General features: G+C 38.1%; 1 protein-coding gene across 9 annotated transcripts in view; it reads right to left on the reverse strand.

Annotated features, from left to right (window-relative positions):
* Window positions 1-24,158, reverse strand: part of LOC131683573 (amyloid-beta-like protein) — a 268,575-nt gene that overhangs the window by 123,885 nt on the left and 120,532 nt on the right. For all 9 annotated transcript variants that reach the window (XM_058965655.1, XM_058965656.1, XM_058965660.1 and 6 more), the window contains one exon: window positions 1,089-1,227. In XM_058965655.1, the coding sequence (XP_058821638.1) occupies window positions 1,089-1,227 (139 nt within the window). The remainder of the gene's footprint in view (window positions 1-1,088; window positions 1,228-24,158) is intronic.

Genomic DNA, 24,158 nt, shown 5'->3' on the forward strand with positions numbered 1-24,158 from the left:
CTGTTGCATTGAAAGATGAGAAAATTGTAGGTGCTTCCTAATATTCATTTTCAATACAAAATGTGATGTAACCGGTAGATTCCGAATGAAATCTGGCTGGTTTTCTTCGTCAAATTTCAGATAAATTAAATATGTTAAAATAATTGGAAAACACTCATTTTTTCAGGATAAAAATAAATGCAAGAGTAGTATCGCCTTTAAGCATTTCTTGTTCTATTATTTAAGGAAGGAAATGTCCCGTCTCGGCTACCGAGAAAGAATGATAGTGGACTGTTTGAAAACTAACGGCGGAAGAAGCAGCGCTTCCATTAATGACGCAAAAGTAGGATGGTTCTGTTTTCTAGCAGCGCTCATTACATTGAAGGTAATGAGCGCGAGGCAGTTTTTCTTCTTTCGAGATAAACTGCGGACTCAGGAAGCGTTGGCGTCGGGTAATCATTGCTTAATTTACTTTTAAAATTATCCTGATATTTACATCATTAGGGAAAGTGGAACATCAGAGAAGGCGGAAAAATCAGGTTTGCTTTCACTTTGTGGAAATGAGATAGGTGCAGTTAAGCGTCAGTAAACCAGTAATTCTGCTTTGAGTTGAACCATTTTGTGATGCGTAATCGATTTCATAGCATAGCTTAAGAGAAAAACTTGTGTGCTACCTATAAATCTGTCCAAGTGAAAAACTAACCGCTTCGCAAGTCAATATACAATTCCGAGAAGAAGTTTGTTTTAACAATTCTTGCGTGATAAAAGCGAAAAATATAAATTGTCCCGATAATCAAAACTAAAGAAAGAAGAACGCGACACACAGCGGCAACGGTCGACGAGTGTGCTAGATTAAAGCTTCAGATAAATTGAATTTAATTTCAGATATGTACGGTTTCATTGCACCCTTTTCGGATGTTCGGAAACTACCAGAGGGAGCGATAAAAGTTCCCAACAGCCACAACAGAAGATAACGCGAAATGGATGGAATGTGCACCTCCATCGTTGTCGTCGCCGTTGCCGTTGGTGCTGCCGTCACCGTCACCCGCCGCTTTCGTGGTCCGGATTTCCTGGTGGTGAAAATAGCACCTCCGCCCGCTGGCACTTACCCAAACATCTAAATGGCTTGATCCATCGCTGAGCGCCTTTGCACTTGGCTGCGTTTAGTGCACCCTGTCGGCACCAGCCACCGATTTTCTGATAGTGGGACGACTCAACGATGTTCGTGATATCTCGTCCTGGATACACCTGCGAATGGAATCGGACAAAACGAAAATAGAACGTTATTAAACTTGCTGCACATCGGTGGTAAAGAGAGCAAATATCATTAAAATGTGAGTTTAAGTTTAGCAGTAAATTTAAAAGATAAAACCTTAGACAATAGCAATGGCGGAAGAAAAACTGCCTAATAAATGTTTATGTTTTGAGAGGAGAAAGAAACTTTGTGAGTTTAAAGAAAAAAGTAAACAATTTTTCGTTATTTATATACTATCGAGTAAGTGCTTTTGATGCATCGTTATCCCAATCACGAACAGTAAATCATTATTTGATGTGAATGCTTTGAGAAAATTGCTCATTAAATTGCTATTAGACTCTAGAAACGAATCCTCGTTATCCATTTCGTGCCTCGCAGAACTTCGCGCTAGGTGTGTAGGTATAGCTAAATTAGTATTGCGAGCACGGCGTCTTGAGAGTACTTATTATTGCAACCGACACACCCTGAACGGGCTTGCTTTTGGGTATCAGCTTTGTGGACTTGTCGATGCACTGTACATATAAACAGAGATTTTCGCTGAGAATAGCCATTTTATTGGGAGAACCATAATAAGGCTAGTTTTAGTTTTGTGATTTGCAGCTTTGTGTGTATAGTGAGCGCTAAAAAATGCTCTTAATATAACAGCGGGTGATTTAAAGCAAAGCTTTGTGGAATTTTAACCTTCCGTTTCTACAGACCTCGTAGGGTTGAGAGTCGCTCAGACGATACAATAGCTGCAGTACTCTTTACTAGAAAATATCCACTAAGTAGCATTTTACTTGCTAGAATTTTATTATTTCCTTATTTATTTATTTATTTATTTATTTATTTATTTATTTATTTATTTAATTAATTATTTATTTATTTATTTATTTATTTTTTTATTTATTTATTTATATATTTATTTTTTTATTTATTTATTTATTTATTTATTTATTTATTTATTGTCTATTGTTTGTACCCACATCTAATATAACGCCGCCAGATTAAAAGGGTTTCGCTGTGCACATCCGTGCATCCGTGCAAACGGTATACCCTTTAGCAGGCATTGTAATTCTCTCTCACTCACGCGAGAAGAAGCTTATCCGAGGTCCAACTTTTCCGAGATAAGATTAGTCGCAAAATTCTCCCTCTCCACAAATAGCGCGAGAATGATTTTCCGGGTAAAATTTATTTGACTTTTTCCTTCTCACCGGAGAAGGTGATAAAATTTTAATTTCGTGGAAATCAATAAAAACTTAAAAAATACACTTAGTTACAAAGAAAAGCGGCAAAGAAATATGATAGACTTGTTTTTTCGTGTTTTGGAATAACGACAGGAAAGCAGCGAGCGAAAAAAGGATACCGTGATAAACTCATTCTTTCATTCTTCGGCTGTTTTATTTATCCGGAGAAATAACACGTTGTATTTATCCGGAGAAGTTGTGTGAATGCCAATAACTTTTCGTGTGAAAATGTGAGTTTTTATTGTCGCAGTAGCAAAATATCCGGGCGCATTTACTCATATGCGCGATAAATGCAATGCCTGCCCTTTAGATTAGATTCATTTCGTGTAGTTGTAGTGAGTATAATTTGTGCCTTTCTTGACAGTATTGCCATGTCACAGTATGTTTCCGGTCAGAAAAGGATTTCCGGTTGAGTAAATTGGTGTTCGTTTAAAATGTATCGGGACAATAAAAGACTAGCTCAACCCATATCAGACACGTTAGTTCGTTAACACGTCAATTCGAGTATACGCTCATATTCCTGGTCTCTGTTACAGGGCCCAAAGCTGCCGATTTGCAAGGACCATTACAATATACTTTGGACAATTTGTCTATTTGGGCTCTCCAGATGAGTATCGAGTTATTCACGGAGGAAATTGAATTGGTTGATTTTTCTGGGAAGCGTGAGCCGGCGCAGCTCCAGCTTCTATAAATGGGTTGTAAAGATCAATCAGGTCTTCACATTTAAATATCTCTGGGTCTGGTTCGACTACAAAGGTACCTGGGGATGTCACATTAGGTATCTGAAACAGAATTGCCAACAAAAGATCAATTTTCTCCGGACAATAACTGGAACATGGTGGGGGCCCTCCCAGGCGACTTGATCAGTTTATACCCAACAACTATATTGTCGGTGATGGAGCACGGGTAGTTCTGTTTCCATTCCGCTGCTGAATCCAGTATCGTTGCTTGCGCATTACCTTGGGTTGCATGCACTCGACTCATACGATGAGTCTTGAAGTGTTGACGGGCGCTCTACTGATGAAAAATCGGTTTTGGAACTCTCACTTAGATTACTCATCCGATGCGATATTTTGAGCCCGTTGGTCATTGAAAACTTCGAGAGACTCGTCGAGCTTAATTTGCCAACCCGATTTATGTCCTTGTACTTCGACTGCATGGCACAGAGCATCAATCCTTCTTTATACAATCCCAACCGTGTTCGTTTCCTAGATGCTTCTGATTCTACTGTACTCTTCGACACATCCATGAAGAAAGAGATTCGTGGAATTCCGGATCATATACGCCTGCAAGGGACCTCCAATATATTTCATAAAAAAATCAGAGAAGTCGAATGTGACAAAATGTTCTTCACTGACGGATCAAATCTCGATGGGTCTACTGGCTTCGGTATCTTCAATGATAATACCACCGCTTCATACAAGCCCAATGATCGCTTCAGTTTACTTCGCAGAATTAGCTGTTATCCAGTATACCCTTGGGATCATCGAAACGTTGCCTACAGATCACTATTTCATAATTTCGGACAGTCTCAGATCCATCGAGGCTTTTCGTGCGATGCAGCCCAAAAAACAATTACCGTATTTTCTGGGAAAGATACAGGGGCCTTTGTGTACGGTATCTGAAAAATCTTATCAGATTACCTTAGTTTGGGTTTCCTCGTATTGCTCTAGGTGGGCACATTAGAAGGTGACATCTACTAAAGACCAATTTGCTTCAACGAATGTTTCTGTCGTCATAGGACACTCAACAGTGGGCAAACCTCGTGGAACAATGAGGAACTTGGACGATGGCTACATTCTATTATCCCGAGAGTATCAACGAAGCCTTGGTTCAGGGGGATGGATGTGGATCGGGATTTCATTCGTGTAATGTCCCGGCTCATGTCTAACCACTGCACGTTGGATGCGCATTTGCGGCGTATTGGGATTGCAGAGCGTAGTCTGTGTGCTTGTGATGAGGGCTATCACTACAACGAGCACGTTGTCTGGGCGTGTGCCGGATATTGTGACGCCAGGTCGCAGTTAAATGATTCCCTTCGGGCCCGAGGTGGCCCATGACCCAGTTCGGTATATGCTGGCAAATCGCGATCTCCCTTATTTGTCCCTTATTTACATCTTAATAAAAACGATAAATATCCCAATTTAGCCCCTTTATTTTATTTCTCGTTTCTAGAAGCTCCCTGTCTTACCTTGTAGACCCAACCAGTGCTAGTGTGCCACTATGCAACCGCCATCGCCTTTACCACTACGCCTGCACAGAAGGAAACTGAAACGAGAGCGACTCGAGGTTTGATATCTCTTGAAGGATTCCACGCGAATCCGAAGGATACCATACGCCAACCCTGTACTCGACGACCTACTAGACTTAGGTGCTAATTTGTGTCGCTGATCTCCCTTTTTCTCGAAAGTTGCAAGTTTTGATCTTTTTCCCCTGTCATCATGCACGCCTTCTCTCCCCTGTCCTTGATACAACTGCTGCTACACCGATGCTGGAAATAAGCCCCTTCTGAATACCTTGACCAAGCATAAGTCTCTGTTAAAAAATCAAATTTATATTCTGTATTTTTAGTTTTGAGATAGCTGTAATTTTTATTCTTCATAAAACTATTGTCCTCCATCTTGTAAATAGAATTGTGTCCCTAGTTATAAGATAGCTGTGAAATTTCTAAAAACTTGTTCCCCCTTTTGTATACCAAACTATATTTTTAATTTTAAGATAACTGTAAAATATTTCGTAAAAACTATTACTCCCCCTCTTGTATACCAAACTGGATTCCTTGTTTTAAATATTTTAATAAAAAAATCTTGCGTATCGAATTGTATTTCTAGTGTTAAGATAGCTGAAGAATATTTCCTCTCAATTGAAATTTTTTTTGAACATTGTAACGTCCTAGTTTTAAGAATTTAAATATAGAAACAAAAGAATTTGGCACCGCCAAGCTAACGCATTTGTGCCTATCAAATAAACGAACTGAATAAGAAAAATATCACATTCCCAGCACAGCTTTTTAATTTATTATTTCGAAAAATTTCGTTTCGAATTGTATAAATGGTATATGCTGTCTTTCGCTTTACTGTGTCATTTGAAATACGATTGGAACTGTTTGGAATAGATAAATAGTATTCAGCACATACACTGAGGTTCGATAGACTGGAGAAAATAATTAGGAATAAAGTAACGACCTCAAATAAAAAATAAAAAATAGTACCAAGGACTTAAAAATTCTTGAAAAAATGTTGTAATGTCAAATGATTTCAAAATTCAAAGCAAAAGAGTAAGATCTGAAAAAGAAAAAAAAGAAAAGAAGTTGCAAAAAACCGTAAAAAAGAATTTTTTGGGGACATCCTAGAAGTTAAAAAGTCTTCCTTTGAAAATGAAAACAAATTTGATTGATCCTACCAGTAATATACACTTGTCTCAAAGTAATACCGCATAAGGCTCAGTATAACAGCTATAACATACAATAGCATTTCACTACTTACTTGGATAACTGTGCACACTTAAACATCTCGCAAGATGCACTTAAAAGGAGAGTCACAATTCACTTGAATTTACATTCAAGAACATGTCAAAATACGCTTTGTTCCCAATTGTCTATCTCCCGAGTCTACATCAAAAGAGACGCAATACTTTATTTCACATGTCAAAACATGTAAAGTTCCTTTATTAGACAGCAAAATACGTCGAAGTATTGTTTACATCAAATGTAATTTCCATTTTTTCTAAGTGTGTGGAAAATCTAGAGGATGCAGCCTTCCAATATGCAAATGGATTTAAACGGCGATGATCCGTTCCGATTATTTTCCAGCATTTTTCCACAAAAATAAATTGGAACCCAAAACCCCTGCCATCATTTGGAATTTTTCTGCTCCAAAAACTTATTTCGTTAGGCAGAATTCAATGGTCAAAAATATTCATTTTCACCTGAAAGATGTTATTTTTTTTTAATTTCATGAAATTTTGGTTTGAAACTGTGAAGTTCCAACATTTTACATTTCTTATAAAAGAAATGTATAGAATTCGCTCAAACTTTCAAGATTTTTTCCGAGGCCCGGAGGGCCGAGTCTTATATACCAATCGACTCAGCTCGACGATTTGGGACAATGTCTGTGTGTGTGTGTGTCTGTGTGTGTGTGTGTGTCTGTGTGTGTGTGTATGTAACGGACAAATTCTCATTCGTGTTTCTCAGCAATGGCTGAACCGATCTTATCCAAACCAATTTTAAATGAAAGAACTAAAAAACAGTATGAACGTTATTAATTTGTTTTTGATTCTGATGTTTAGTTTTTAAGATATAAATGTTTGAATGCGTAAAAATGGCGTTTTTTGCAGTTTTTTTAAATTATCTGCCGGAATTGACAATAAAGATTACCAATTTATATGTTTTAGACAGCTTTAACGAATACCTTTCGAACAAGCTATAGATTGTTGAAATCGGACTATTATCAAAAGAGATATTTAACATTAAATGCGGACGAAAGATTTTTATCATTTCCCATTGCCAGAAATATGACCAAAAACATGTAATCTATTATTAACGCCAAAACGGGTTATTTTAGGTCAATTGTATCTTCGGAGAATTTAATGGAGGTAATATGCCCTTTCTTTTGGTATTGTGCTTTTGCTGATTAATCCCCCTATGAGTGAGATATTTTCACAAATTTTCTTGGAAGTGATTATATCGAAATGATGCCTTCAGCAAATTTGTAGCTCTTACTTTTGCGAATAACTTTACTGAAGACTTCAAATATCTATTTTGAATACTTTAAAAGTTATGGCTTGTTGTTTGTTGATTACTCTTCGTCGCCTATTTATTGTTCAATATAGTAATAATCCATTGAAATAAGCCAAACATTATTTCGATAAATCGAATTTTGTATTTCATTTTTCTATCTACAACCGCTAGAAATAATCACCGAACACTTCCAAGTTGTCTGGAAGGAACTTGATAACTTATCAGTGCAAAAATGTTCATTTATGCGAACCTTCTGACTGCAATTTTTCTAACTTATGACCATCGGATCGATCTGAAACCTTTCGGAAAATGAAAAGCGAAATAAATAACTCCAAGCAACAGCGTAGCCAAGAGAAGGTTTTGTGGTTTAACACCGTACAGTCCCCCCCCCCGCCACCACACCAAAAAAAAATTGGATTGGAGTTGAAAATTTATTGATGCAAACTGATTTAATTCAATATTACATTATCTGATCCGTAGATTGATAACCTGTTGTTGAAAACATCATGAGGACTTTTGATAAATTGTCGGAATGGGGTCCTGATATGTAACTGATCTATTGGTCTTGATTTCACAGTTGTCTAATAGCATCAATATCAAATTCCTGCCTGAAAACATTCCAATAGAAAATTCCAGAGATCTGTAATCAATCATAATCCTCAGATTTATTTTCAAATTTTCAGCTTTTTTCCTACACAATATTACGAAAGCTTATTAAACAATTTTTCCTAATAAGTTTGTGAAAATTATAAACTATTTGAAATTTTTTAATAGTTTTATTTTTTATTCAACCGTGATTTTTTAATAAAGAGTGACCATCGCTTCACAACGTAGTCTATTTTTCATGGCTTGCGGTAAGCACGATCTCTCGAATTGCTGAACTGAAAATTATGGAATAGAAATTAATATTTAGTATTCTTTACAGACCCGCTGGTGCCCTAAGACGATTTCGCTAGATTTTTAGAGCACTGTGCACTAGGCTGCCCAGAAAAATGATGAATTTTTGAAAACTCAATCGGCCCACCCCTGAGTCGATTCCTAGTCCCACCAGGAGTACTTGTACCAAATTTGAAGCAAATCGGACAAGTCTAACTACCGGACCAACGTGCCTGAAGTTTATATTGGATTTTTCAACAATTTACATGAAGAAAACTCACTAGATCGTATTTTCGCCGCTAGGGGGCACTGTATACATCGTATTATCACTGTAAGTGAAAATAAGAAAGATATTTTAATTATCTACAACTTAGTTGAAGACTGCTAGTAAATCCGGCTATGTTAAAAGAAATTATTAAACTTTTAACGATGTGATGTCTGAGTCAGTTTTGCATGGGGCCTAGCAGTGCATGGTTGTGTATCAGTACTCGAGTCCCGCGAACTATATATTTATGTGAAATAATGGTTAGATTTAGCCGAATAGTATGTTTACAAGAATTATAGTAAATAATACGAGTTATGTTTTGGTTAGAAAATTTTAGTTCCACCTGTGACCGCATAGAGGGCGCCACTACTAACTTTTCATAGAAGAGAGATAGAGTAGATGTAGAAGATAGAAGAGAGATAGATGTTCAGAAGAAATACTGAAAAATGCCTGTTCTATAACTTTGTAGAAGACACCAAATTTCTATCTCTCTCCGTTGAAAAGTTAGTGTTGGCGCCCTCTATGCGGTAACAGGTGGAACTAAAATTTTCTAATCAAAGCATGACTCGTGTTATTTACTATAATTCTTCTGAACATACCATTGAGCTAAACCTAACGATTATTTCACAAAAATGTTTAGTTCGTGTGAATCGAGTACTGATACACAACCATGCACTATCAGGCCCCATGCAAAACTGACTAAGACATCACTTCGTTAAAAGCTTAATAACTTCTTTTAACAAAGTCGGATTTACTTGCAGTCTTCGACTAAGTTGTAGACAATTCAATTATCCTTCTTATTTTCACTTACAGTTATAATACGATGCATACAGTGCCACCTAGCGGCGAAAATGCGTGCTGGTGGGTTTTCTCCATGTAAATTATTGAAAATTCCCATACAAACTTCAGGTCCGTTGGTCCGGTAGTTAGACTTGTCCGATTTGCTTCAAATTTGGTGCAAGTACTCCTGGTGGGACTAGGAATCGACGCAGAGGTGGGCCGATAGGGGTCATTTTTTTCCTGTCACCCTACTGTGCACCCAGTGCATTAACGCAAGTGACGGAAGGTTATCGAAAAGTTTCGTGAAAATGAAAATTCCAGTAATGATGATGATTTTCCCAAACGGTTCGTTTTCGTGAGGTTTTTATTTGTTCTTTTGCATTAGGATTAGCGATAATAATTCAAATCAAGGATACTACTGGGAAGTCACCTTTAGAAAAAGTCGATGTCGAAGTAAAATTTGGAACTATGCACGCATGCACTTCAGAGATAGCGTGATATCAGGAGCTGCGATTTCATTTCAACGCTTTTTTGTGAAAAGGGCGATACTTACAAATGTAAACATAGGGCTTTTTTCTTACATGCGAATGAGGGCTTTGAAACGCAACAAATTAACCTAAAAATTTGGATTCTACGATATTGCTTTCTTAAACTACAGCAAAAAGTACAACAGGCGAAACTGTATTTTTGTTTGTTTATTTAAAGTTTCGTCCTCCACGCTCCATGCAAACAAACAGGGCGATACTTTTTTTGCTAGCAGTTTAGAGGCGAAACTGTTATTTTCGTATTTTTTAGGATTATCAAACTGATACCAGCTGTAAATAGTAACAATGATCTCTATTGAAAAAACCCGGACGAAATCGGTGGTGTAAAACGGTAGTTATTGTAAATAAACGTAAGGGCGATACTTCAATGCTGATAGATGGGACCGAAAAAGTAAACAATCGGCAAAGGGCCGATACTATCATTTTGTCAATTTCAATAGCAAAAACAAATTTTAATTTAATAATTTCAAATACTTTATGAAGTTTTGGGTTTCGATCACTGAATCATGCAATCTAGGATGCAAAAAAATACAATAGTTCTTAAATAGGAAATAAAACCAAGTCTGGAAATATACACTGTTGATATACACGTTTTTTAAGCTCTAAACGCCTGCCATCATTTGGATTTGTTTTGCTTCCAAGTCCAGTTCATTGGGAAAATTTGATGGCTACGAAACAAAAAAGTTTTTAGCATAGCATAGCATAACATAGCAAAAACGACCGCACTCATCATGGGTGGCTGATACAGTGAACTCTTTTCATGCGACCGTATAGTTCACTGCACATCTGGTCATATCCTTACGATCGCTAAAGGGAAGGGAATGTTAATTGAATACCTATACTTAAAAAGATACGGGGAACCCACGCAATCTCCATAGGTATTACGGATATTAGATTTTGTTAGTATAGGGAAGGAAAATGGGATGTGGGTTTGGAGTGATTTTATATATTCAACAAAATGGATAATGGAAAATATTATAAATCGGATTGATCTCACCAAATTTATTTGGGTGATGGAACCGACATACTATTTTCTCCGAGCATTCCTCTTAGCTCACAATGAAAAGGTTGACATGTAGTTGACGAAGAAGGCATCGGTGAGGACCCGGGTGACGATTGCAATTTCACTGATCTGATTGTTTTCACTAAACTGACTGATTTTTGCTATTTTGCACACTCGAATAATTCACAATTTTGAACGGTTCCATTCTTCAGTATAAAAAGTCTACTAAACTTGCAGAATCAAGAACTATTTTTCATTCGGAGAAAAAACGTGACACATTCCGGCTACGAGACAAACAAGTTATTTGCAGAAAAAGTATAATAACTCTTTTGTAGTAGAGATTTGATGGTAAGTGCAGAACGATTTTTCCCTAAATATGGTTCGTATCATTCCTCGGGAAATTTTAAATCATGAATCAAGCACCCTGTATTGTCGAATTCAACACATGATTCGGAAATTTTTTCAAACTTTAGCTTCCAGAATATTCCGATACAATTACATTCACAAAAATAATGTTTTCTTCTGTCCTAAAAACAATAATAGAGATAAAGGCCCTACACATTTAAAAATAATGAAAACTAGATTTGATGTAAACAACATTGTGAAGTATTTTGCTGGCTGATAAAGTAATTTAACATGTTATGACGCGCGAAATAAAATATTGTCTCTTTTCATGTAGAACTCGGTTGACTGGAGATGGAGAATTGTGAACAAATCGCATTTTTACATTCAAGAACATGTAAAAATGTGCATCTTGCGAGATGTTAACATTTTTAAGTGCGTACACACCTAGAAAAAATCATGTAAATTTACTTCTCCTGACCCAGACATATACGAGAATCAAAAATGACCTAGTTTGATTTTAATTTTAAATGACGCTGAATTTCGCAAATCACGTAATTTTGCTCCACATTTGGCGTTTGTTATGAATTGCAGCAAGTATAATTTTATGTCATTCCGCATATAAAATATATGTTTCATGTTAAATTAAACGGAACACGGTTATGTTTTAATCATTTCGTGAATTACGGTTTTCCAAATTTTGTCATGTTTGCAATTACGTCAACGATAAATTCATATTTTTTTGGTGTGTACTTTTTCGATTCCTATTTTTTCGATCGTTTCAAGCTTGCCTCGAAGATTGATTTATTACATAAACAACAGAAATGATTTCATAAATGAACATCGTTTCAACCGTTCCTTCCAGATCAGATATTCAAAACTGTAAAATCTTAATCTTAATCTTCATAAACTACGTAGACCAAAATTTGAGATTTTTCGACCCCCCCCCCCCCCCCTTCCCCTAGTAGACTTAAGTAGACTTTTACCAAACCAAAGTCCCTCCTCCAAAGTCTTCGTAGACCTTTCGATTTTTTTTATTTATGGAAAATATGAAATTAGCAAGAAGGACACTATAAAGTTCAAATAAAAATTAAACGTAAGGCGTTCAGATTTATTTCAAGCTAATAAAATATTAATGATAAAACAAACATCGATTAATAATGCTTTTCACATTGGTTTTTTTGCGCACTGCTGCTCAAATCAATCAGAATCAATTTAAGGCAATATAAAATCAAAATATTTTTTTCCGAAATACAAGACACGTATTTTGAATTTTTAAATTTCTTACAGCTTTGAAAAAGGTTTCCGTTTCAATTTCACTATAGTTTAAGATGAACTTATAAGAACACCGTGTAGTATGTAAAATAATATAAATGTGAATTTAAAAGTGCTTTCGGATATTTGTATAGCAGAATACTTTTTTTCAAAGTAAGTCACACGAGAATATTTTAAAAAATATATTGCTACAACTAATTAAAGTTTTGCCGAAATGCTACTTATACGAACAGTGCATAATTCCTAAGCTAGCAAGTACCTTTTGAGCATTAAAAATTGAAAAACTTTAGGAAATAATTTGAAATTATGCGGTCGATGTTTATTAGATTGAAATATTAAACCAAACAAGCACACAAATTTTCACTTTTCATGAACAAATTTCAATATACAGTTTGTAAAAAAGATTAAAGACACTCCTTTATTGTTCCAGTATTTTTGTTAAAAAAAAGGTTAGTTGTTTTATATTACGCTCATTTTCTTTAAGGTTTTCCTTAGCATTTCGGGAAAATTAAAAAAAGAATATTCGTGAGTTTATTGTGTTCCTTTTTCAGTGTAGCATTCAACATACATCGGCATCCCTGTGTTAGGTTCCAAAAAATTATGCACACCCCTAGAATACTGTCATTCGAATTCTCGCGCTGGATTTGTTTTGTAAACAACTACTGTGAAACCAGTGTTAAGGCAAAGTTTTCTTTATTGTTTCTTATTTGCGTAAGTTTTTTGGTTTGTTACGAAGCAAAATGGGAAAAAGGAGAGAAATTCCTCTCAGCATCCGGCAATTGATAATTTCGCACCATAAGTCGGGAAACGGATGCAAGAAAATTGCTCAAATGGTCAATTTGAGCAAGAATACAGTTACTACCATTGTTCAGAAATTTAAGCGCTTGGCTACAGTTGCGCATCAATAGGGACAAGGCCGAAAACGTAAAACAAATGTTCGTACTGATAGGTTTATTATACGGAAAGTTTTGGAAAATAGACGACTTTCGGCGTCGAAATTAGCAACTACTCTTCGAAATTATTTTAATGTTGAGGTACATCCTCAAACTGTTCGGAACAGAACAAAAGAACATGAATTTGCTGGAAAAGTTAAAAGTTCAATCTCCCGATCTTAACCCTATCGAGCATCTGTGGGTCATTCTCAAGAAAAAAGTATGGGAACAAAACCCAACAAACTTGAGAGAGTTGAAGCGGGTCATATTGGATGAATGGGAGAAAATCGAACCAACTGTCTTCCAAAAACTCCATGCCGGATCGATGCCAAGCCGTGATCGTGGCGAAAGGAGGCTACACGAAATATTGATCATGAGAATACTTGAGGGTGTGTTTAATTTTTTGTTATTATTTTTATGCCATTTTTCTAAATGTTACCCCCACTGAAGGAGAAGACGAAAAAAAACTTAATTATTTTTGTACTAAGTGAAATTAGAATAATGCACAAATCATCCACGAAAAATAAAATGTCATTTTTGTATCATACAAAAGTTTTTAATAAGTCAAAAAAGAAAAGAGTGGGGGTGTCTAATTATTTTACATACTGTACCTTACATAATGAGATAATCTGAATTGGCTTATTCGATTAAGGGGAAAAACTATCCAAATCTTTCCAAAAATATCTATTTTTCTCAAGTAATCAATATCACCTGAGAGTACCATCGCTAAGTAGCAAACCTTAATTCCGAATAATAGTAGAACCGGTTTGCGCGGAGTTGCTCCGAGTGAAGACGTGAAATTTAACGGGCGTTCAAAGATTTTGAAATCAGTTTAAATGACTGCAAAGGAAATTTCAAACTGATTAACCTGAGTAAACGCTTTGTTGTAGACGTTAAACTACACTGCTTGAACCACCGAAATTAAAAATAAAAAAATCAAACTATTTATTGTCAAAAATCTGGCGTTTCTTGTTATCATGGTGGTTTTAATGTCTGCTAACTAGTGGTGTCTCAGATGATAATTCCAGGGAGAGGAATTTTGGGAGATCGTCTTTAGAACTGTCATTTTGTGATATTCTTAAAAAAATTCCTCACGTTAAAACTATATCCAAATATTCGCAAGAAACAACGTGTCAGGTTTCTCCAAAAAATTACGTGGGTTCTGGGTTGAGTGTTCGCCTAAAGAGTAGTTACCTCAATAGAGATACTAGCTTCGAAGTGTCTGCATAAATACATCTAGCTGAATCGACTGGTATGTTGAACACAATCCACTTTAAATCCCATTTAAAATTAGTAATACGAGAATTACAAATCCTGTTTTAATCCACCTGGTGGTGCAATTGTGCCATTCTCATTTCTCCAAACTACGATTCCATGGCTGGTTATGTTCAATACAATTATGGAAATGTATATTACATATTCAGTACGATTTGCACATACATACAATGGATCGACAGCCAAGATCTTGAGATACTATGTGTCGACACTGAAACATCGCTTGAAACCAGCGGCGGATCAAGGAGGATGGTCCGGACCCTGCCGAAAATTTTCAACTTGTTAAGAAATTTTGAACTAGTTTTAATTTTAAATTGGCAACCTCTTATTGTATACTTCTACCTAAGCCTTTGTATGCCAGGATTAGGTTGACGATTTTTAGAGTGATTGCATAACCTTTCTATATGAGAAAGGCAAAAATGTGCCAAGTCAAAAAAAGTCAATTTTAATCAAAAAATTTTTTTCGAAATTTCATCAAATCTCAACGTTTGATGCATTTTAAAGTCATTTGGCATCAAAGTTGCAAATTCGATTTTGAAATTTTCCCTTACTTCTCCTTTGAGAATTTTTCATTTCAGTTTATATGGGAATTTGCTGTGTGGCCGCACTCTTCAACCCATAACTCCGGAACCGGAAGTCCAATCAATAAGTTTGTGCAAATCGGTCCTGCCATCTCTGAGAAACAGAGGTGACATTTTTTTCCACATACACACATACATACACACAGACATTTTCCGATCTCGACGAACTGAGTCGAATGGCATATGACACTCGGCCCTCCGGGCCGGGATTAGGTTCACGATTGCATAACCTTTCTACATGAGAAAAGCAAAAAAATCAATGTCTATGTAGACTTTTACACATATCCCCCTCCTGACCCCCTTGTAGACAAACATAGACTTTTATTAGACCCCCACGTCCCCCCTATGAGTCCACGTGGTTTATGAACAGCCCCTAACCAGGATGCTGTTGCGCAACATATTCTATTCCGAAAAATTTCGCCCGTTTCTGTTACTGCATGAACCCTCCAGTATTCTCTTGGTATCATTCTATACCGTAACAACTTTCGGCTGCCAGTAATAAATTTTGGCGAAAGTGATCCAATTAGAAAATTTTTACCAAGTGGAACGAGTGAAGATTATTAAATTAGGTGTCTTTCACTGTGCTTTCTCCTGCGAAGTGAAACATCGGCTTTCCACCGTGTTGGCTTACTGCTCTTTTTTAGGTGACTGATACTGGTGCCTCTGCTTCTGATGTGAGCATAAAATGATTGTCTTTTGCATGCTGGGCGACACTGAATCGAGGACAGTGAAACGGCACTAAATTGAGTTGAGCGTAGCAGGGTAAAATACGTGCTCCAAATTGGACGAGGGTGCCACGAGTAAAGTAATGGTTGGAAGGATCGATGCTGATTAGAATATTTATTGGATTCATTTTGCGTAGAATTATAGATTGCTTAGCAGAACGCTGCTTATCGATAAGAAAACTGACAGGAAGTTTTTTAACCGTGCAATAAAATGTAGGAACCAATCAACCAATATTCAAATACATACTATAACAGAGCTATACGAAATACACACGAATATTTCAAAGTATTAGTATTCATCATTTACAAGAAAGCAACCAAATCATTCTAAAACAACCTCAGAGCAAGAAATATAGAAAATCGTAACAATTGAACGTCGAAGCGTATAAAACATGTCTTCAAAAGTGATGGAAATTCGATTGATTAATAAATGTAGCATTTATTTACTTGAATAAAGCATTTTGTGAGAAAAACTGATTTTTTTCTAAGCGAACGTACAAAAGTAGAGCACCACTTTTATCACTCAAATTGTCATAAACAATGCAAAATAAATGGCACCATATTTCGAGAAGCATCATTCATTAAACTTTAAAATGAACTCAAACAATTTGGTGCAGTATGTTTGAATGGAAAAAGCTATACTGAAAGAATAGGGTGAACGGATAAATGTAGGACACACTGTATACATATATGAATGTTCATCTAGTACTTCGATGAAGTTGAATATTAACAGACAAAGAGACAATAAACACATTCTCCAATAATTTATCGACACAATTGTTCCCTTTTAGAGATAAACTGTGAAATTTATGGCTTAATATCGTCACTGTCTACCAACATCAAAAGTTCCTTTAATCGTTGGTATGTAATTAATATACTAGGTATTGTTTTGCCCCGATAAATCGAACCACAACTCTCAATCATGGGATCAAAGCTCGAACGGCCAATTATGTGGCGCTTAAATCAGAAAAATGCAACAAAATGACTCATACTGTTTGCTACCTTCCAGTGGCTATTTGATTCACTGCACCAACCACCGTTCAGCCCAGTCGGTTACCACCGTTCGTGCCACCCTCGAAAACCTTTTCCGAATTGATAAACAATGCCGTTGGCGCGGCGGTGTTCGAATACTAAACTGAATTAAAAGCTATAAATTTGCACTGATTCTGATTAATTTATTGCTTTATGATAAACACTTTGCTGTTCCCCTTTTAATTTTATCACATTTAAAAAAGCAATATAATAAAGCACAGTCTTGCGTGATTCGAATTCAAACTGTGTGCAGTTTTGTGCACCTGAATGTATATGGAGGAAGTACTAGTTGAGCCAACACATTACTGAAAGTAATCGCCATGAAGCATTGTTTAGAATAAACAGATGGAAATGGCAGTTGGATATGGTTTTTTACAAATATTATGTTAATTTGTATATTGGCAGCTGGACAGAGCATTCAATTAGTAATATACATATTTGAGAGATTCCTACACCAGCCTACATGCATATTATTTCGTGTGTCTAGTACCAACGCAAAATTACGCATGCTAAATGAGAAAATTACTAAATTCCACATTAATCCACAGCTCGTAGAATAAAAAAAAACTATACGCCTTATGGTTTAGCATCAAATAAGTCATACCGAGAATTAAAAAAATCTATCAGAATCAGAGCACATCACATTTCAACTGAAGCAACGGGTGCTGCCAAACCGAACATAATCCTAATGATCATGGTTCAAAGAACTGACAAAACTGAGACGAAATAATGAACTACCTTCCTGTGCAACCGATCATCCGCTAAAGCGAGCCTGTCCCTCACACACACCCAACCCCACCACGAGGAGGCAATCACTAATGAAACTTGCACATTCCATTCATATCATATGCTCACACAGCGTTGTTGCTAGATACATATCTAGAGTATATCCATAACAAAGTCGTACATCTCCGTTCAAGCTCGCAGCTGATGCTTTTTCATTCAATTTGACTAAGGGGGTGAAGGATACGGATATTACTCTGCAGAAACTGTACGGGATACGGAGAGCACATTCAGTCTTCCAACTTTGTATATTTTGTTGTATGCATGACTCTATCCGCTCGTCAAGCAAGGATTCATGCCAACGGGAAAATGCGTTCCGTTCTGGGAAGAAGCTGTATAGCTTCGGACCGTTCGTCACACCCACATCTGGTTTATGTTACCTACATACTTGTTATTCCTAAGCACAAAACACAAAGAAACTGCGACGCACAAGCATCGGTTTGCTATAGGTTATTTAGTAGCTAAATTTTATTGCTCTGCTAGGATCCTAGTATATCTAGGAGAGGTGCTCTGTAAATTAATGGCTTGTTTACCGAAACCAGTTTCCTTAGTATTTATTGCGGTATATCTTCTGATAATTTCTGATCCACTTGACAAATAAATTATTTTGTCTTATGTTTATGAGCACTAAACCACATACAAAAGGAAATTGCAGACTGGTAGCTTTCAGTGAAAAATAGATTGAAATGGTGAGCTGAAGTATCTGTGAAGATATTTATTGAGAAATTGGAAACAAGCATCGACCACAGTACCTAGGAGCTAAGCTTTTACACATTTATTTGTAGAATTTTCCACAAGTATTGAATCGGTTTAACTGTTCCAGAGGGTTCCACAAAAAGGAGTAGGGCCGTAAAACTCGACCATTTTCGATTCAAACAAAACTGTGCTGCTATGTTCGGTTATTGAATCATCACGTTTTTCACTGGCAATCAGATCATTGTTATTCTGAAGCATTTTATGAAAGGGTGTATGAGTCTTTGCATGTTTGAGAACTATCGTTTGTATAGCAAAACTATACGAGAATGAGTAGTAGGCAGTTAATATTACAAAAAATATGCATCGAATAAACAGGTTTTTCAAAATTTTATAAATTATTAAACAAATATAATTACAAAAAAACTTATTTTCAATATATTCACAGGAAAAGAAAAGGATTTAAGTGCAATTGTTTAATACTGCCAATATAAAAAATTATTCTAATAACCATTTTAAACATATTTCGTACCATTTTCCTTACAAAAATCTTACGGAATATGTCTTACAATGTCACTTCAAATCAAAAAGCTCTCGACAAAATCTTACAAAAAGTAATCATTTTCAATGTATTTTGATATTTTTGTCAACAAATACATCAATACGATGTTGGAATTTTGTCTATCGCCGCAGTGACGTAATTTGAAAAAATTGAATAAGTTCAACAAAAATATGTCTAATATTTTTAATGGAATTCTCAAAGTTTCAATTGCAAAAATTATCTTGTGAGAATATTTCCTTAAATTGAAAATTGGCGGCCAACAGCCGAGGACTACAACGAGTAGATTGTGGTAAAGCGAGGGGCTAAATGGCTCCTGGTAGCGTGACAAAACCGGGAGCTTATTGGTTCACGAAACGGATATCGGCACCGAGAGAAATTTCGCCACATTCTGTAGTCCTTGACTGACGGCGAACATGAACTGGAGAGTGTGCGAGAAGTATCCCCATAGCGACCACCAGACGATTCACTACCGCATCGGCCAATGGTACCCTGCAACAACACGGAGAAACACGTTCGGCAAGCTAAAGTGGAAGACGAAAGTCTTTAACAAAAACTTCTTTGTTGAGCCGATTCTGCGAGCAGCGAAAACAAGTCCGTTGATGCGGCTGATCTAACGAGAAGAATTGTGACGGCTTGTGACGTTACAATGCCACGAAAACTGGAGCCATGCAGTAGCCGGCGTGCAGCTTACTGGTTAAATGAGTAACTCGCTAGACGCTGCTTGTCTTAGAGCCAGAAGGCGGGCTCAGAGAGCAAGATCTGAGAGTGAGCGGCGAGCGCATGCGACGTTTCAAAAAGGTAGAGACGTTTTAAAACGAGAGATCAAGCTCAACAATCCCCAGTGGATGCGTACTGAGTTGTCATGACGAAGATGAGGGCCCGTCGACACCAGCTGAAATATACCCGGGTAAGCTAAAGATAATCTACTAAAGATATTAAAGATTCAGGGTCTCTTCCCGAAGCACGATTCAACTACCTGGTCACCGAAAACGTACGGCGCAGAAGAAGGAGCTAATACTCTCAGTCTTTAGATGATGTCAATTTTCATGAAATGAGGAAGGTACAGAAGCTGTTGTTACTGCCAAAGTCAGAGAAATCACCTGGCCATCCAGCCTCCTATAGGCCAATGGCACAGCGCTATACATAAGAATGAGCCAGATCCTGATGAGCTATTTCCAGAGTAGAGTACTGCTGTACTAGACGAACAAAGGACAGAAGGCAATGCGAGTCGCAGCGGGCGTTCCACAGGGCTCCATTCTCTGTACAACTCTTTGGAATGGGATGAATGGGGAGAATTTGGATGGGGTCTTAAAACAGCGGCTGCCCGGAAAAATCGTGGGTTGGGAGTGATAAGCGTCAATTGGGAGTGATAAGCGACGACTGGTTGGGCTGTAACAACCACGTTGATTACACCAGCGAAATGTCGATATATTAACTAGTGTTTCATCATCGATACTGCGATATGGAACTCCTGCTCGGGGCGAGGCGCTGAAAGTGAAGCGGAATCGCGAAAAGCTGAACAGGACGTTCCGGCTGGTGGTCGTACGAGTAGCGATTGCGTACCGGAAGCAGTATGCGTTATCGCCGAGATGATGCCCATCTGCATCACCCTAGGCGGAAGATATCAAGTGCTACATACAATCAATGAAATGTCAGAAACGTGAGAAAGATAAAGAGAATCGATTTGATGGTGACGTTGCAGCAGGAATGGGACAATAAGGAGAAAGGAAAGTGTACCTACCGGCTCATCCAAACCTGTCGACGTGGGTCAATAAAAAGTACGGAGCGATTACCTTCCACCTGAAACAGCTTCTAGCGAGCCACGGCTGCTGCAGGAAGTATTTTAATCGGTTTGGGGCACGCAACGTAACTATTATGCCCGGTGTCGAGGAAGCACCGGAGCATGTGGTCTTGAAATGTCCGAGGTTTGAAGCGACGTGCAGGGAGCTACTTAAAACGGGAGGACCGTACATCAGCCCGAATAATGTAGCCTACAGAATGACAAGCGACGTAAAGACGTTGAACACAGTAAACAGAGTAATGATGTAGATCATGACCGTCTTACAGTGGAAACGGCGTGATGAACATCAAGCAACGGTTTCGGGAGAGCAATCACTGCCCGGAAACTCTCCGCAGGAATAAGCTAGATCCATCGCCGAGGACCAGTCAAGTAGACTGCAACAGAGCGCCGGGTATGAGTCGTCGAAACGCCAGCGAACCGGACGCCACGCTCCATCCGAAATCACCAGACCGACCACGGCACTTTACCGGTTATTCCGATAGTAATATAGTGAAAACCAAAGAAGAATCGGTATTGGGAAAACTTCATTCACCAGGGAACTCTCCGTCAGCGTAAGCCATATTTACCGCTGAGGACTAGACTGAGTACACCGCGATGAGACATCACCAGTCACGGGTCATCGGGGCAGCAGTAAACCGGACACCCGGATTCACCTGAATCGTCGAACTGACCTCGGCACATAGCTGATTGGCTCGGTTTCGGGAGAACTTCTCTCGCCGGGTAACTCTCTGTCGGAGTAGGTCAAGTCCATCGTCGGGGACTACACCGAATAGTTCGCGAACAAGTCGAGGAGCTGAATGGCTCATCAAGGAAGTAGTGCTAAATGGCACAAGGAGAACTAAAGGGCTTAAAGGAGTTGCGGCGCCAAATGGCACCGGTCACGGAGCCGAAGGGCTCAAGAAGTTGTGGTACTGAATCCAAAGAAGAATCGGTATCGGGAGAACTTCTTTCACTGGGGAACTCTCCGTCAGCGTACTGTCAGATTTGTCGCCGGGAACTAGACTGCGTAGACCGCAACGGGACACCACCAGTCGTGCCGGGGCCCCCATGCAAACTATACTCCCTACTCTACCGGAATCGCCGAACTGACCTCGGCACCTTTGCTGGTTGGCTAGTTTTCGAGCTTCGCCGGGGAACTCTTCGTAGGCTAGATCCATCGTCGGGGCTTAGACTGAGTAGTTCGCGAACAAGTCGAAAGCTCAACGAGGAAGTGGTACTAAATGGCACAAGGGAACTGAAGAGCACAGTGAAGAGCTCAGTAAATTGGCGGTGGTCAGCTATTTTCGTCCGCGTCCCTTATCACCTATTTTGTAAGGTGATTCATCAACAGTGCTATCTTTGAAAATAAACTACCTTGGTTATTCAACTAATTTTTCCGATCTTATTTTATTGCAAATAGTTATATTATTATTATTCATTATATTCAGAATTGCACATAGTGTGTCGTATGTAATTTCAAATGTTCTTTGATTTGATGGCATTGCAAGGGAACACGTATCCGCCGGTTGATGCCAATCTAGCTGACATCTCTTTGGACTGAGCAAAGTAATTTATTTGTTTGTTTGTTTAGTGTTTATTTGGCCAAATAGGGGACTGATCTACTGGGCGTTTGGTGTGCGTGAGGAATACGCATGGTGTTGTTTGAGTGAAAAAAATGGGAATTGATAGTTTCTCGAGAAGTATTAGAAGCCAGCTACCAATTCGCAGCAGTCATACCAGCACGAAGAACATACGTTTTATTGTCATATTCATTGGCTCACTTTTAGGCCAATAAATCAATAAAATTAAATCAATAATTTATGGTCCATTTTATATTGTCGACAACACTCCCGACAGCCGGCTGTCCGGAGTTCAAGTTGTTTTCGATGAAACAAACTCTCGATAAACGGTTATCCAGAGGTCAAACACTTTCGCATCGCGAACATTTACGTATCATAGTCAATAAACTATTCAAACTTCTTATGAACGAAAATAAATTCTCAGTCGCATCGCTTGTTTGAGGCGAATCCTGACTAACAACCCACCCACTACCCAATCCGTGGTACTCATGGGAGTGTCACTGAGTCGGGTCCTTCCGTTAAGTAAGTACCACATCAACACTTCCTTTCTCATATCCCAAGCTACGGTAAAGATGGTCGTGGCCAGCAATGGTGGTTCTCAGGCGAAATTCTCGCTTGGACTGGATCAATTGTTATTCCCAAACAATGCTCCTCAAGTAGTCTGGCTGGAAATGAGAGTCATTAGTCTGAAATCTACGAAGTATACCGTGCTTACGCAACGCAACGCAACGCAAGGGAACTGAAGAGCTCAGTAAATTGGACAGTCTGAAGTTTGCCGCCCAGATTGTCTTCGTACGGGAAGAGCCCTAGTGCTAGACACACAGCTAGCTTTCCTACTACCATATAGAAATTGCCACGTTGTGTGGATGGTCGACAACTGATGTGTCGAGGGTGGGTACTGTAACCCTACTGAAAGAACTAGTAGAATAGGAGTATGTGCTGTGCACATAAAAAAATCTCTTCCCGAAGTAATGTCGTAAGATAATGCCGGAGAAGAATCAAGTTCCGTGCAAGATTAGTTGTATTAGCGGGTCGGGTGACTACCTAAACCCGTTCCCTGAGCTGTTGGTTTTTGTACATTTTTTTCCTGCTCAGATTGTTTTTGAACATTTTTTCATATATATACAAAACATATTCATATCCCCCCCCAAATTTTCGTACCACGCTACTGTACCGCCGTTCATCGAATCAGCCAAGGTTTAAAAGAAATTGTACAATTAGCTCGGGAGGGGTACAAGATGATAGGTCATGTAGCCTTACCTCTATATAATTATTTTCTATATACACCGAAATTCCAACGTTGTCACTTCCAACCACGTGTTTTACGTTGTTCTGCAGGGCGAAACGTTCGAGTCGAGCTAACGTGTAAAATGATATCATTACTGCATTGTGATAATACTGAAGATAGAAGAGCTCCGTACGCCTAAGCCTATTTTCAGAAGGTTCACTTCCCGAAAGCTGGACCGGTCGGTGAATAAAATTTAAAGTCAACGACTGTAGCGTTAAGTCGGAGCAGAATTTTTTCGTCAACTTTACTCAGGATGGCAAGAATAAATAGAAAGTTTTCTTTGTTCTGTAGACAATACACACTAGATCGAGATATTGATAGTTATCGTTCATTTGGTTCGATTGTAGGTCTGACGCGGACAAACGAAGAAAGTAGACCGAGTTACGTAATTTGACCCCAAAGAAACACGGATAGGGTATATAAACCAACTGTCAAAGTTCACTTTGAGTGGAAATTTCGAGCAAACCGTTGCTCGCCAATCGCGTAAATGTTGGCAGTAAACAAGAGAAGAGTTATCTATATTACGAACTGTGAACTGTGTTCTTTCAATAACAATTTGTTCGGAATTTCGCTTCCAAGAAAATTTGGACAATAAGCTCAGGAATCAGGCTATCAGGAATCAGAATATACTGGCTCAAATGGC

This window comes from Topomyia yanbarensis, chromosome 2 (genome assembly GCF_030247195.1).
Source record: "Topomyia yanbarensis strain Yona2022 chromosome 2, ASM3024719v1, whole genome shotgun sequence".
In the NCBI taxonomy this organism is placed as follows: Eukaryota; Metazoa; Arthropoda; class Insecta; order Diptera; family Culicidae; genus Topomyia; species Topomyia yanbarensis.